The sequence below is a fragment of the Fistularia commersonii genome, chromosome 14 (genome assembly GCF_037954325.1).
Source record: "Fistularia commersonii isolate RoL2024-O1a breed Wild chromosome 14, RoL_Fcom_v1.0, whole genome shotgun sequence".
Classification (NCBI taxonomy): domain Eukaryota; kingdom Metazoa; phylum Chordata; class Actinopteri; order Syngnathiformes; family Fistulariidae; genus Fistularia; species Fistularia commersonii.
The window spans coordinates 6674833-6690091 of NC_141297.1; the positions used below are offsets into that span (position 1 = coordinate 6674833).

The window sequence follows — 15259 nt, forward strand, 5'->3', positions numbered from 1 at the left end:
TATCGTTGGCTCCTTGTGAGTGGTTCTGTTGATCCCACAGGAGGGTCTGCCTCGCAAACTCACCTGGGTCAGTAGGTTCTGAAACAAACAAAGACAGCAGCTTCAGACGGGGGAACCAGTTTTCTCCAAAAAATCCGTCTTACGGAAATCAAATGGAAGACGTGCATAAAAGCGAGCGTCAACACTAACACTGACAAACAAATCTTCTAATCAATATATATATTGATAATAGCAGAAGGATATTACTGGTATTATTTTCCTATTTGACCTTTTTGTTGAACCTTTGAGGCAACTTCTTGCTAATTCGTCGATGGTTTCACAGTCATTTTAAATTTACTGCTGGTTTTGTGGCTCTATTTTCATTTTCCACATTTGCTGGTTTGGTTTTGCATATTTTCGGGCAAACTCTTGGGTAACTTTCTGTTTTTTTGTTTCTTTCTGGTCACAAGTAGAATTTCTAACTGGGGACCTTTTTTTCCCCCAAGCTAATTTCCTTGTCAAAATAAGGCCATTTATTTCTAATTTTGGATCAAATTTCTTGTCATTTATTTTGTTTTTGTATTTTTCCCCTCATTAATTTTGAGTCTTTGGGCAATTTAAGTATTTGCTGGTTTGGTGGGTTTGGCTTGGGGCAGCAGGCACTGAGTTTGGACCCATGCAGCGCTGCTACCTGGTGTGGCCGGCGGCTGTGGGGGCGATTTGGTGGTGGTGGTGGTGGTCGTCTTGATTCCTGCGGTAATAAAATCAGGTAAGAGTTACTGTCAGAGATGATGGCCGGAATCACTGTTATTTGATTGGTTGACCCGAAAGACACGACTACACGGTGGATGCGTGTCCAAGGCGACGAAAAATCAGTGTGTATGATTTGATTGTTAAGGGCAGGAGTTTGATTCCATGTCTTGTCTAAATGCCTGAAAAGACCTTTGAGCTTGGTGAGATTTTCTTGATTTATCGATTTAACGTCTTGTATAATTTCCCTGAAAATGCCCCCCCGGAATTTTCGGATAATTTCTAAAATGGCATTTCATGTTTTTTTTTTTTTTTTTTTGGCGAGCTCCAGTCAGTCCTTCATTATCTTCAAATAAAGATGTACTTTTTGTCTTTTTAAGTGCAATAAGAGCCATATTTACTTGGGACTTTTTAGCTAGGCGGGACTTATGTCGGTCTCCCTTCTAACTTGGACATTATGTTTGATTATGTAGTTTTCCTTTATAGATCTAATCATTTGTTTTCCAATTAGGGGGGAAAAAATCATCATGATTCTCAGCCACCTCTGAAAGGTGTTTTATGATTTTTGGCTTTGTTAATTGATTAAATAAATACACAAACGAACAAACAAACAAACAAACAAATAAATAAATAAATCAACAGGTTAAGTAAACGCCAGATATATTACGACAATAACTTACTTGAGCATTTTGGAATGTCTGGTGACCACTGGCTCTCGATGTTGCAGGTAACCGTGGATGCTCCGGTCATCTCATACCCTTGTTTGCACTTGAACGTGACCATAGACTTGAACTCGTAAGGGGGTCGAGATCCACTAACCCACTCGCCATTTTCAGGGACTACATCTGCACAGCTAACCTCTGTATGGGGGTGGGGTGGGGGGATGCTGTGTAAAGTGAACTGTACACAATAATGCAAAAAAAAATGGAGCGGAAAAAAAAAAAGCCCTTACTGACACAGGTCGGAGGGGCGGGCTGGAACGTTCTGTCTTCTGAGCAGGATGAAGATCTTGATCCATTGAGTACCAGTGGTGCATCACACGAGTACCTCACCGCATCTGAATAACTGTAAATCTCCTTCACAGGTGCGAAACTGCCTCCTACAGATTTAAGGGGGGGGTCACATTTCACCACTGCAAAAGAAAAAAAAAAAGGAATGCGGTTATTTTTTTTATTTATTTTTTTTTAATCAAACAGTTGAAATGCACTCTGTTGCCATGTTTATAAGCTCCTGTTATATCACATATTTTCATGAACATGGTGTAATTTTGGCCAAAAAAAAAAAAAAAAAAAAGATGCCCTCATATGAGGACAATGGTCATTACCCAGTCTTCTTCTTCTTTCAGCTTTTCCCTTCAGGGGTCGCCACGGCGAATCAACTTTCTCCATCTAACCCTATTTTCTCTGTATCCTCCTCTCTCACACCAACTACCTTCATATCCACTCTCACTACGTCCATAAATCTTCTCTTTAGTCAATTCCAGTATCCGTCTACCAATATATTTTCTATCCCTCCTCTGTACATGACTGAACCATCTCAGTCTGGCTTCTCTGACCTTCTCTCCAAAACATCTAACATGTGCTGCTCCTCTGATAGACTCATTCCTGATCCTATCCACCCGGGTCACTCCCAAAGAGCACCTCAACATCTTCATCTCTGCAACTTCTAATTCTGCCTCCTGTCTTTTTGTCATTCTAACAGTTTCTAGTCCATAGAGCATCGCTGGTCTCACCACTATCTTGTGCGCCGTACTGAACTATTTAAAGTGTTTATCTTGGTACCTCCACACCCACTCTGGCGGTAGAGCTGGTCTCCCTGTGTAGGAGTCCCATCATTCTGTTTCAATGTATTCAACAGGATACATCACTGGCCATTTGTACAACTGCTAATTTTATAGCAACTATACATGAAGTGAGGACTGTCAACCAGAATAAAATCTGAATTAAAGGTGCAGGGAACTTTGAGCACAACATCCTCATATGAGGATACTGGGCTGGCAAGCAGTTAAACCCAGGTGAATTACCAACCTTCACATGTTGGCAGGCGGTCCAGCCACCCTTGGTCTCCACAGCGGATTTTGTTTTTACCCACCAAGATGTAGCTAATAAAAAAAAAAAAGAAAAAATGTTTTTTTAAAAAAAAGTGTTAATGTTTGTAGTTGTACATGGTGTGTTTGGATTCAGAAGCACAGTCAGAATTCCCTGGTTTTTCAGGACATTTTCAGTGACAAACCAGGGAAGGAATACAACCATCAAGAGATTCCTCAGCGGAAGTTAGGTCTATATCAAACCTAATGCTCCCAGCCATTTGTTGACTTAGTATTTTTCTCCCCCATTATTTCATGGTTTAGTCCTGTGCTAATAAGTACTACATAAATATACAAAAAGGAAAGACTCCTAAAGAAAAAAACGGATGTAATTTGATGGAGGAAGAAAGAAATATATATTTGCAAGGTCCCTTGTAACAAAACTAACTAGCTCATGGAACTGTGGTCTAAGAATCAAAACATCCTCTTTGCAGAGGACATCCTGTCCAGATCCTATTCACTGATTCATTGCGACATTCATGAACTTACCCAGTGTTGCAGGTGACTGTTATCACATCGCCGAAGTCAAAGCCATCAGTGTAGTCTATTTGGCCGTTGTCCACATTGCCAGCAGAGCCACAGCTCTTAACTGGAAAACACAATGCACATATAAGCACCACAAGTTGTGGAAGGTACAGGAGACCTGACTGACTGGCCAATGCTGATATCTGAGTACAGAGGGGAGAAACAAAAAAAAAAAATCCACATAGTTGGGCGGACGATACCAAAGCTACAGAGTGCATATGAGTCTCCTTCATGAAAACTATTTCGAAACAGTGTGTCTGAGCTTGTGCCGTTCCACCAAAAAACAAAAACAAATAAATGAATAACACGTAGCTTCATCTGTCACCAGTGCTTCAGATGCTGCGCAACCAAGGGGCTTCAACACTTCAACACCAATCAATGTTGGTTTGTGAGAAGAGTACTGGATTAAAAGAAGAGTGCTGGTGGGAAGCGGCGTTCTATAATTTGGGGTTAGTTTGATCTCTGACCAACCAATAAGGTAAAATCTTTTTTTTTCCCTTTTAGGTCATCTTCTTTTCATTGTTAAATGTGTCTAACTGTGCTACTGATTGATTTTTTTTTGTTGTTGCCTGTTTTCCCCTCAAGATGCTGGTTGACCCACAGGCAAGGTTTGTTTTTCGTCAAGAACACCTCATCCACGTTGAGAGATGAATAATTTCTGATTGTAATACACCTACATTTCTAATTGTGATACACCTAAATGACACAACCGCACTAGCTCTTCATGTGCCTTGCCTTGACTTAACCTTGCAACTGGATTTCACTGTCTTGAAATAATTTGATAATGATTCCTTTTTTGTTAATTGAAAAATGGGATCCATGTCTGCTTTTTTTTAGATATTTCCTGAGTAACCACTTGACCAAAGGGGTTCAGAAATATTCAGTAAAACAATGGTAAAATATCTAGAAAAAAAAAAAATCTATCAATTTGTCATAGAAATCACCCGGAAATTTGCCAAAAGCCAAGTAATAATCTAAATGAAGATGCTCTTTAGTCTTTTCTGCATTAATTGTATTGCATGAACGGAAAAGTTAGCCTACTGTTTATCAAAAGAGAACAGGAAGCAGAACAATATCATCAGCATCAATTTTCTGGTTACACACAATTTCCAAAATGTCAAATGCCCATGACTGAGTGACCAGGCTGAGTAAAGATAAGAAAACATAATACATGATGATTCACTCCACATAGATTGTTTGGGATATCCAATAAGGGTAGACTTGTACAACGCTACATCTCTTTCTATATAGACAGCATCATTCTTGTTAAAAATGTTACCTTTTTGCCAAAAAACAAACCTTCGGTGACTAAAGAGCTGAAAGAGATTTTAAATAAGACGCGGGCTCTGAGGCGGAGAAGAAGGTTGACAATGACGGTTGCCATAAAAATTGCCAAACTGATGTACCAGAACAGGCGGAGCAAAACCTTGCACAAGGGGACCTTTGCTTTGCCTGGCAGGGGATCAAAAACATGGCATCGGTGAACAGTTTCCTCCTGTTATTCACTGATTTAGATCTCAGGGAGCGACTCAACGTCACTCCCCAATGACTTCAACTCCTTATTCACACGGTTTGAGAGTGACGACAGTGCCCAGCTAGAAGCGTTAGCCTCCTTGCCCAAACCGGAAAGCCTTGCCCTGGCGCTAAACACAAAGGAGAGCCCTCAGGGAAAGTTAAGGTCAACACATCAGCTGGACTGGACAACATCGGCCGACAGATCCTTAACCACCGTGCTGAGCAGCTGGGAGGGATATTCCTTCTCCTTTTCCACAACTCCACAACTAAGATATCCACCTTAACCACCAACTCATCAGGCAGATCATCAGCTTCCTCACCACCAGGCTGCAGGGGCTGTTGGTTAACAAAAACTTCTTCGAAACCCTCTTCACCTCCACCGCCTCACCACCAGGCTGCCAGTAGGATCTATCCCACATCCTGCCCCTGGCATTTGACTGGCTCCAGTGATTGCAGACATCGCAGCCCCAGAAGCAAAACTCATGAGGTGAGCAATTTTTATTCCCAGTCCAGCTCCTTCACACCCAACACCTCCATTACCCCCCTCACAATCCCTCCCTAACCAATAAATAGTGTATTACTGAATACACTATTTATTGATTTAAATTTCATTACATATATGTAGCGCTTTTGTATCTCCTCATTAGATAGATGCACAAATATTTATTGGTGTAAAGCCATCTGTATGTATGTACAGGTGAACAGTATTTTATATAGTTGTATAGTTAATTTAGACATATTCAATCTTCAGATATTTATGCTATGTATGGACCCTCCAAGTGCTCTCTGGAACAAACAATGTGATTTTGATTTTGAATTTTAGTTTTTGCAAGATAATAAGCAAAAGTAAATGTGAGAAAGAGCAAGGTATTGTAGAAAAATAAGGAAAAAGTATTCACTTTCACACTTCAGTGTCACAGTACTCCAGTTTCCAGCTGTACAGGTGATGGTCCCAGACCCTCCTGCAGGTCTGAAGCCAATGTCACATTGAAAGGTGACCTTGGCGCCCTCTGGGAATTCTGTTTCAAGAATGCTGTCGTCCCTCAGACCCATGTTCTGTCCTCCAACCGGTTTGGTACAGCTCTGACCTTGAATGGAGAATTAAAAAAAAAACAAAAAAAAAACAGCAATAAAAAATTAAAATGAATTCGACAGAGGTGAGTTGAGTTAAGGCTTATTAGTAACTTTTACAGCAGAATCCCACACCACTCACCTTGAGCGACTATAGCAAGGCCAAGGTGGCTTAATAACAAGAAGTAGATGGCAGCCATAAGGCACACAGTGACTTGATTCTGGGTGAGCAAAACAGAAGTATGTATGTAAACAGAACTATCAGGGCAGAGGAAGGTTTATTTACAGGAAACATGAATGAAGGATTACAAGCTTTCACTTTCAACATGTCTCATAGTAACCATAAGAGCTAAAGTTTAATATTTTGGCCGATCCACATAGTCATCAAATGTGAAGAAAGGGATGGAGCAAGGAACATTAGATACTGTACGTTTTAACACTATGAGCAACCAGGGACGCTATACACCTAAAATAAAAACAAAAAAAGTCGGGGTTAACTACTAATCTACGACTCGGGGTTGTTTCATGAAACGCTAGATGTTGTGAACATACACAACATACAACTTAGTATATAACAGTATATGGTCTATTACATACCGAAAAAACGCATATACAGTAATAAAGGTGACTTGACCAATAGAAAGCATGAATCCGCACTGAACACATACAACTTATATACGTATATTAAGTATGTAAATAAGTTATAGATCAGCAAATATAACGCAATCACCCAGATGGTGTCATTCAATATTTAAGCCACTTCACGGCGCAAATTCTCAGCGCCGTAGCTAGACACACCCCACTGTTACACCGTAGTCTGCCATTTAGGAGGCGGCCCTGTTAACTTGCTTCCGTTGGCGCAGTTCGGTTAAACCCCGACAAAATTGACTGAAAATCAGACCAAAAATAAAAAAAAATCACCCGCGGCTCCTGTGAAGCACCCACCGCCCCCAATAGGGAGTTAGCATTAGCAACGGAAACCTCTGGTTGCCACGCTCGGAACGAAGCCGGCTGTCTATAATCACCCCAAAACTTTGAATAGCGCGATTCGGTGCGTCAAGATCGGCGACATAATAAGAATAAGTAACAAAACAAAAATACAATTGTCCTGCCAAGCTCCAACCACCTGTGATGTCTTCACATGGCTAACTATTTTGAGACCTCAATGGCTAAGCGACCCGCTCAGCTAATGGAATAAAAACAGACGTCACCCACGACTTGCGCTGTGTCGTATAATCTTTTCCCGGTGTAAGTAGCACCTGCGGACTCACCGAATGCGAAGACACCGAAATCCAGACGGTCACAGTAGGCCTTTGGAATACGTTTGAAGAAAAAATTTATACGGATATCAGAGCTTTATGTTCCTTTATCGGTTCTTCTGTGCGTCACCAATGTATGAGCTGCGATTGGCTCCGGCCTCCCGGGGCAGGCTTGTCTCTGCGCATGCGCATTTGCTCAATAACGCATGGCAGAAAAGGCTCCAAGTGTCTTTCCTTCTTTGTCATTTCTAAAATCTTTTGCAACATGTATTTTTTTTAATTATTGTAATTTCTACAATTTTTCAATCTTTTTTTTATTTTATTTCATGCATATGTGTGTTGCACCCACTGTTTGACTGGCTTCTGTCTGCAGTCCTAATGTGCGCTCCAAGCTTTCTCCCACCCTCAAAAACAATCAATAAACTAATAAAATCCTAAATGTCCGTAGGTGTGAATAGTTGGACGTCTCTATGGCCCAGTATTTGACAGCTGATATTTCAGGGTTAAACCTCAACATTCGGAAATGATATTGCACTGTTTTAGTCAGGGACACACCCGGGTGATGGTAAAACATCTGATTAATCAGCAAAAGCCTTTTGTTGCCAAGGCCACGTCACATGAATCTGCAATATAACTAACAGTTCCCGCTCAATTCCAGGTTAAAAAAAAAAAAACAACAGACTTTATTGCACCCCAAACCACACCAACATCATTCTCAGCAACCCCAATATCATGCAGAAAACAAGCATCAACAAAAACCCCAACATTCGTGACTCACTACAATACTAATAAAAGCCTAAATACCAGTAGGTATGAATGGTTTGACGTCTCTGTGGCCCAGTATTTGACAGCTGATATTTTGGGATTAAACCCCACCTCGCACCCAAATTCAGGATATGATATCATTCCTCTCCTGCAACAAAAGAATTCTTCCATAGAAAGTCTAGTCCGTCACCCTTTTCCTGCCTGTAGGAATTTACATTCAACTCCCTTTTCCTCAAAATGAAAAAAAGGTCCGCCTTTTTTTTTTTGTTTGTTTTTTTTCTGATGTTCCTTACTTACTTTTATCTTCTGCAGTTGTCTAATTCATTGATTTGATTTTTATTTTGGAATCATTAGTATTTTGTACAACTTTAGATTTTGCTTTTTGAAGTCCGATATTGGCATATTCAGACTTCCTTTTACGATAAGTGATCTGGTCTGGATGTGTGTGTGTGGGTGTGCGTGTGTGTGTGCGTGCGTGTGGGTGTGTGTGTGTGAGTCAGGGAGTGGGCACATTTCCAAACATGCCATTGGTATGAAGAATAGATAGATAGATAGATAGATAGATAGATAGATAGATAGATAGATAGATAGATAGATAGATAGATAGATAGATAGATAGATAGATAGATAGATAGATAGATAGATAGATAGATAGATAGAGAGTGAGAGAAAAGGCCAGCTGCCTGAGATTCCTGACACTGTCTGGTTTAAACAATTCAGTTTTAATCAAAATAAGAAATATCATATTTTTCATTCATTTTCATATTGATAACTTTCAAATGGTATGAATAATCTAATCTTACATGATCCAATTTAAATTCCAAACTTATTTTTTAAAATGAAACAAACAGATCTGGATTTCACAGAATATTTAAATGTAAGTAATGAATTATTGGAAAAAAAAAAGAAAATATGATGACTAATTGACATCCTTATTGATTGATCGAGGCACAGTCTGCAGTCAGAGACAAGTGACGCAGACGCACATTTGTGGCTGCTTGTGGCAGCACCTGGGCCATAGTTGGAAAACCAGGAAGACAAAGTCCATCCCTTTTTCATATTATTTCCTTACCTCTCCTTCACTTTTAACAAAAACATATCGCTCATATAGGTCATTACTTTTTTTTCGACCACTGTATCGTGACACACTCAGGTCCATTTCAGAACTTCGAACTCACGCCGCGCGTCTATCCTCGAGTGTTCACTGAGATTCTCTTGCTGTCTGATGACAACAAACGAAAAAAACAAACTCGTCTCTATCTATTTATTTATTTACACTCCTCCTTGGGCATAGAATTGAGTCTCCCATATCAAGTCAGTGGTGTTAAAGTCATACTTGTGACAGAGTAGGAGTCACAAATATGGTAATAACCACCAGCTGGAGGCCAGAAGATTGCAGGCAGTGGCGAGGGAGAGTGCCAGGATTTGGTTTGTTGGAGATGAAACGCCGGTCAAAGTCCGGATCTCTGGGTTTGGCCTTCCTCTCTGGGGAATAAACCATCCCCTCCAAAATGGCCCATTGTGTAACCTGCTTTCCACACGGACTGGAATGAAAACTCAGGGAACTGCTTGTGTTTGGCCTGATAACATTTTAAAAAAACATACAAAATATATTTATCTTTCGCACAATGACAGCTGTCCCCTCATACATTCAGAAGGCTCTGAAAAGTTTAGACAGAAACCCCTTAAATCAGTCGGGAATTGTTGGAGGTTTAGCTGGCCACTGTTTTTTTTGCCATCGCGACCATCAGCATTAGCTTATTTAAGAAACAAGTGGCTCTCTGTAAGAAAACACACCCAAACTGCCGCTAGAGGTTTACATACACATACATAAATAAATGAGCATATATTTTTATATTAATGATTACTATAAAGGTAATGCCAAAAAGAGTGGTTAATCAATGAGCAAAACAAAAATATTTGGAATGAATATCCACACAAAGGACATGGACATTTCAAACAAATACTATTTTTCTCCACCCAATGTTGACAGAAAATGTCCCACGCAGCTCTGGAGAACTGTGAGTCAACTCTCTGGTATTCTTGGGATCCAAAGCTCAACCAGTTGCCCATCAATTGCACTGTTGTGGTGTTAATGCTTTATTTTATGCTTTGCTTTATAGCCTGTTTCGAAATATTTATATTGCACTTCTGCAGGTTTTGTGCTGCGTTGCACATCTCGAACTGATTGCGCCACGCAAGCGGAGTTTGAAAGCTGTGTTAATGAAACCCAACTGGGTGACTGAAAATTAATTGTATCAAAACCAAAAGTCCCGAAAGGAACATAAAGGCGAAGATGTGGAGTTTGTTTGGGTCATGCAAGTGTACACAATGACCAAGACTTTTCGGGACAACTCAGACGTTATCAGAGAACTGTAGCGGTGCGTGAAGTTGATGGGACCTCTATAGGATGTTCAGCAATGACGCCGCCTCCTCTCAAGTACGGTGTATTTCTTACGCCCTATATTTTGGGAGCGTTTCATTGTGGTGGCTAGAAATAGCAGCAATGATGCAAAAGAACACCAACGTAGGAAGTTGCACCACAGTGGAACTCCTGTCCCAAACCTAAAAAAGAAAGAAAAAAAAAAAAAAAGAAGCTTCATCAGTGTGTGAAATTCAGGCCTTTGGTGACCCACTCCTTATAACAAAAGACTGACGTGAAATGTCCCTCTGGGCCTGTTTCGTTCACGGGTGCGGACTGGTTTCTCGTGGCGACCCCGCTCTCGGTGGTGGTGTCGCCACAGTCATATGGGAGCTGCCCTGGTGGTCGAAAATAAATGATAAAATAAAATAAAACAAACAAAATTTGTTTCATATGAACTCATGTGATGTAGGTGCATGGTAGAATTTATAAGTCGGATACTCCTTGTGGTGTGCCATCTTTGAAAACTATCTTGGTTAAGACGCCACAGCGGGGTTTCCAGGGCTTGCAGCAGAACATAAACATTTTCACGAAAATAAGACCCATCTGACAGTCCGCGGTTATTATTCCCGCAGTACAACATGACGCTGTGGCAACTTCGCTCTCTGTGCCGTTCCTCTTGTCTTCCTCAATTTGCAGTGGTTTGCTTTTGTGGCATTTAATGTGCACATAGCAGATGTTTGTGTCACACCAATCCCGGCTCCGGTCCCTTACTGCCTCTGAGAGTGCATGGGAGTTCTTAGGAATGTTTGATGTACTGTTCGCAGTTTCCTGTATTTGGGACAATGACCAGTATGAAATAAATAAAATAAATAAATAAAAAAATATATACATAAATCAACTTGACTTGTTTTAATTAATCTGCCATGGTGATGCGTGTCCTACCCCCTTCCACTGTGAGGCGCCAGAGTCCAGCTCTTCAGCCAGGAGCTTCAATCCTCTAGTCAAATTCTCTATTGAAGTCACACAATTGCTGTGACCTCTTTAATTTATTTTATTTTTCAATTTGAATCAAACCATGGTATTATATATGATGAAAAAGTTGAACATATTATGGCCTACCTGGAAATTATTTATATTTTTTTATATTTGAATGCGGCCCTCAAAAACAGCCCTCAAAAACCATGTCATGGAAACTCGGAAACATGTAAACAAACTTGAATTACTGCAAATGTTTTTCAAAATCCAAAAGAAATAACCGAGAAATGGCCTTACAGTAAACAGAAGTATGTGATTTACATTTCTGTGTTTTTCAGAAGCATTTTAGCAAAAACAGGATTGTGTTTTGTGATTATGAGCCTTTTTTTTTTTTTCACATCAACGAGAAGTCTGATATTAGTAAAGTGAAGCACATACCCGGCAAATCTACGACATAGATGCAGCTTCGGGCCCCGGCCCTCAGGACGCGCACGCTGACATCGCCGCTCCTCTTGCTGCTGACATCATTACTGGCTGTGCAGAAGAAACGAGCGTCTCCCTGCAGCGCTCCGCAGTGCAACGGTAAATCCGACGACGGCTTGAACAGAGCGGCGCCCGCCGGGAGGAGGCGGTGCCACTTATAGTGCACGCCGGTGCCGGTTTTGCAAGCACAGCTCACCGTCACCGGCTGCCCCCGACAGGTTGGCCGGTCCCCAACAGAGTCCAAGAGCCATACCCTGGGTTCAGATACAGGAACTGGTGCAGAGACAATCCGTTTAACAAGGAACAATCCCACGTGTGCTGCTCGCTGGTGTTTTTCTTACCTTCGGTGACCACCACTTTGACTGGGGTCATGATGTCTGGTAAGACTATGTCAATCCCGACCCAGTATTTCCCGGCGTCTTGAAATCTGAGGTCCTCCACTATAATGTGCAGGCCCTTTCTCCCACGATCGAACAGCCTCACCCGGCCTTTCGGGGACGCTTCAGAATCCATCAAAATCTCACAGGTGTCTCTATTGCCGCCCCTGCACCAGTACTTCTTACTGAACAGGAAACTAGCTGGATACAAGCAGCGGATGTGGAGGTTGCTCCCGACGGTGCCCGTGACTTCACGCCGGTCACAGGAGAGTTGGAAGGTCACTGAAAGAGCTGAACAGGAACAGAAATTAAAAAAGTTCACGGCTTTTCGGTTTGACATTTTTGGAAGTGAAAGGTTTAAAAACGTGAAATTCAGTCGGTATGTGTTGAAGTTAGGCCAAATGCGCTTTTTGGTCATGCTCATTTTAACGGCTATTATTAACTTTGGTCAACGCTGCAAGTAAAATACGATAACGTTACCAACGTTAGGAACCCTCCCCACCCAAAAATATAGCATGAAAAAAAATTGATATAGGGGAAATAAAACAGTATTTTCCACTATGCTGTTGCCCAGCGTGTACTACCAGTGTATATTCAGCTTTTAATTTCCATTTGAAGATTTCCAAAAAAATATCATAAAACTATAAAACAATTCATATTTGGAAATTCCAATACATATTATGTGTGACTGCAAAAAATAGAAATTAATTAAAAAAGTATAATAAAAAACATATCTATATATATATATACACACACATATGTATACATATGTATATAAATATAAATATATATATATATATATGTATGTGTGTGTGTGTATATATATACATATGTAGATAGATATATAGATTTATATATATATATAGATATACAGATATATATGTATACAGTATATATATATATATATATATTATCACATTATAATGTTTTACACATGTACCCCAGCGGCTTCATCAGATTAAATCTGATTTATTTTTCAATGATTTTCCATGTCCACGTTATTTTGGATTTTGGGTGATTACTAGTGAATTTCAATCTATGTCACGCCTTTACATGAAAAAGAGAAAGAATCAGAATTCCCAGGGACATGACGAGGAAAAAAATTAAATCAATTAGGCTCGTGACCTATTAAGATAATTAAAAGATAGTATCTAAGAAACAGATCATTGTTACTGTTGTTGTTATTTACAAATAAAGTCATTTTAAACAAAAATATATATATTAGCGTATTACACACCCGTCGGAGATATTTTCTTTCTCTTTCTACTTGTTTTTTCATCCCTTGTCGTGTCGCACCGAAGACCAACTGACATATCCAGGTATTTCAACTTTTCATAAGATTCACAAGAATGTCATCGAAATGAGACAGCAGATTGGACAATTTTATCGCCCCACAAACACGCAACTTTTTCACGCTTCCATCTCCCGTCTTTTTCGCCTCAATTTAATTCCAATGAGAATGTGCAGAAAAGCCCTATAAAATACACATTGATTCATTTTCTATTTAATTCTCCATTTATGACAAGGGATACAAATACACAGATTTTTTTTGCATTATTGATATCTGTGTGTGTGTGTATATTTAAATAAATACACACATATATACAGACATATGTATATATAAATTAATAGACAAATATATATATAATATGAGGTGTACAGAATATTGAACTGACCGTAGACGAGTAAAAGCAGACAGCGTCCCTTCATTTTGTTTTCGATACTAAGTGACTGGACAGACTAAACTCTACAGGAAGCCATCACGCGTTGCGGTGCTTGGGACTTCCTGGAGGCGCATGTGTGTGTGTGTGTGTGTATGTGTGTGTGTGTGTGTGTGTGTGTGTTAGGTAACTGAAACATCAAGCGTCTGAACACCCACACACACATGCACACACACATATGCCTGCGTGCAGGTTCAGCACCAGGACAGGCCGCTTTTGTTTTTAAACGCCACTGCAGAGCACAAAAACACCAGAGAGGATGAATGACAAGGAGGAGGAGGACGCAGAGAAAGGGAGGTGGATTTTGAAATAAAGCTGATATTTGTATATGATGCTAAAAAAAAAAAAAACAGAGTTAAACGGAAAAAGTAGGCTAGTGGATGACACACAATGGTGTTGAGGGGCAAAACAACAAACATTCACTTCACCATTGACAACGAGCAGGTGATCACATGACGGCAAGCAGGAAGGTGATTGGACGAGAGGGACGGTGCGGGCCGCGCGCGGGAGGAATCCACCCGCAGGTGTCAGGTGTTAACAAGGAAAAAGGAAAAGCGGGGGTTATCGATAAAAGAGGGGAGCTGACAGGAAATAGAGCTTGGTGTGAAACAGGAGAAGCAAACAATCGTGGAAAAAAACAGGAAGTAGAGACGGGAACGGGTGTGGATGACCTCTGGGTCAAAAACGTAACCTTGTAATAGAGAGAAGGATGGATGGAAATATGATTGGTGAACCGGCGAGGGTTTACCACGAGGGGTCGCCACGCTACATTTGAAGTGTGAGGCCGCGAACCGGTTGCGTGGGTTTTTCTGTGACGTCAAATGTGACAGTAGGGGAGCTCTCCTGTGGAGCTGGAACAGAACCCGCTGCGTTCGAGACGGGGAACCAAGAGTCTCCGGAGTCCGGCAGTAAGTAGGATTACTCCCGTACTTTACCCGACTCTTACATGACGGTAACTTCAATTCTTTGGGGGATTTTTTTTTTTCTTTTTTAATTAAAGACCATTTGAAATATTTCTGACTGTGCTATGCCACCAGGGCTGCTGTTTTGTAAAGTGCCACAAGTAATATTTGCTCCTAAAGGCACCTCAGCGTCAGTTAAAAAAGACATTAGAAGTACTTTTTTCCACCCAAACAAAACCCCCTCCCCAGCAGACGTGACGAGATGCTCACAGGATTTTCTGGATTCCCCGGGCGCTCCCTCCTCTCAGCTTGAATGCTGTCTGACAGGCTCGACCGCCGCCGGTCCCTAAGCCTGACCTCGCCTGGAAACAGCTGTGTGTGTGTGTGTGTGTGTTCACATGCATAAAATCAGCCACTTTATTTATTTCTTTAGTAGCCGCTGGGGTGATTTTAGGACCCGGGGACAACCAGGCGAAGGGTGTGCAT

At 40.9% G+C, this 15259-nt stretch overlaps 2 protein-coding genes across 7 annotated transcripts in view; both read right to left on the minus strand.

The window, feature by feature from the left end:
- LOC147227100 (C4b-binding protein alpha chain-like) overlaps nucleotides 1-9837 on the minus strand; it is a 14805-nt gene extending 4968 nt beyond the window's left edge. For 4 of the 6 annotated variants that reach the window (XM_086158887.1, XM_086158886.1, XM_086158884.1 and 1 more), the window contains exons 1-9: nucleotides 7198-9837; nucleotides 6069-6147; nucleotides 5755-5943; nucleotides 3305-3404; nucleotides 2757-2830; nucleotides 1682-1861; nucleotides 1410-1589; nucleotides 671-730; nucleotides 64-78 (exon numbers count right to left, since the gene is read on the minus strand). In XM_086158887.1, coding sequence (XP_086015013.1) covers nucleotides 64-78; nucleotides 671-730; nucleotides 1410-1589; nucleotides 1682-1861; nucleotides 2757-2830; nucleotides 3305-3404; nucleotides 5755-5943; nucleotides 6069-6126 — 856 coding nt within the window. In that variant the 5' untranslated portion in view covers nucleotides 6127-6147; nucleotides 7198-9837. The remainder of the gene's footprint in view (nucleotides 1-63; nucleotides 79-670; nucleotides 731-1409; nucleotides 1590-1681; nucleotides 1862-2756; nucleotides 2831-3304; nucleotides 3405-5754; nucleotides 5944-6068; nucleotides 6148-7197) is intronic. The other 2 variants (XM_086158888.1, XM_086158885.1) reach the window with 1 other exon arrangement.
- A 132-nt stretch (nucleotides 9838-9969) lies between these two features.
- LOC147227101 (uncharacterized) lies at nucleotides 9970-13862 on the minus strand. Its single transcript, XM_086158889.1, has 5 exons — nucleotides 13827-13862; nucleotides 12115-12441; nucleotides 11729-12046; nucleotides 10608-10710; nucleotides 9970-10515 (listed from the first exon to the last, which is right to left on the minus strand). Exons 1-5 carry the CDS (start codon nucleotides 13858-13860, stop codon nucleotides 10365-10367), a joined length of 933 nt encoding a protein of 310 aa, XP_086015015.1. The 5' UTR covers nucleotides 13861-13862; the 3' UTR covers nucleotides 9970-10364.
- Between the last annotated feature and the right edge of the window lie 1397 nt (nucleotides 13863-15259).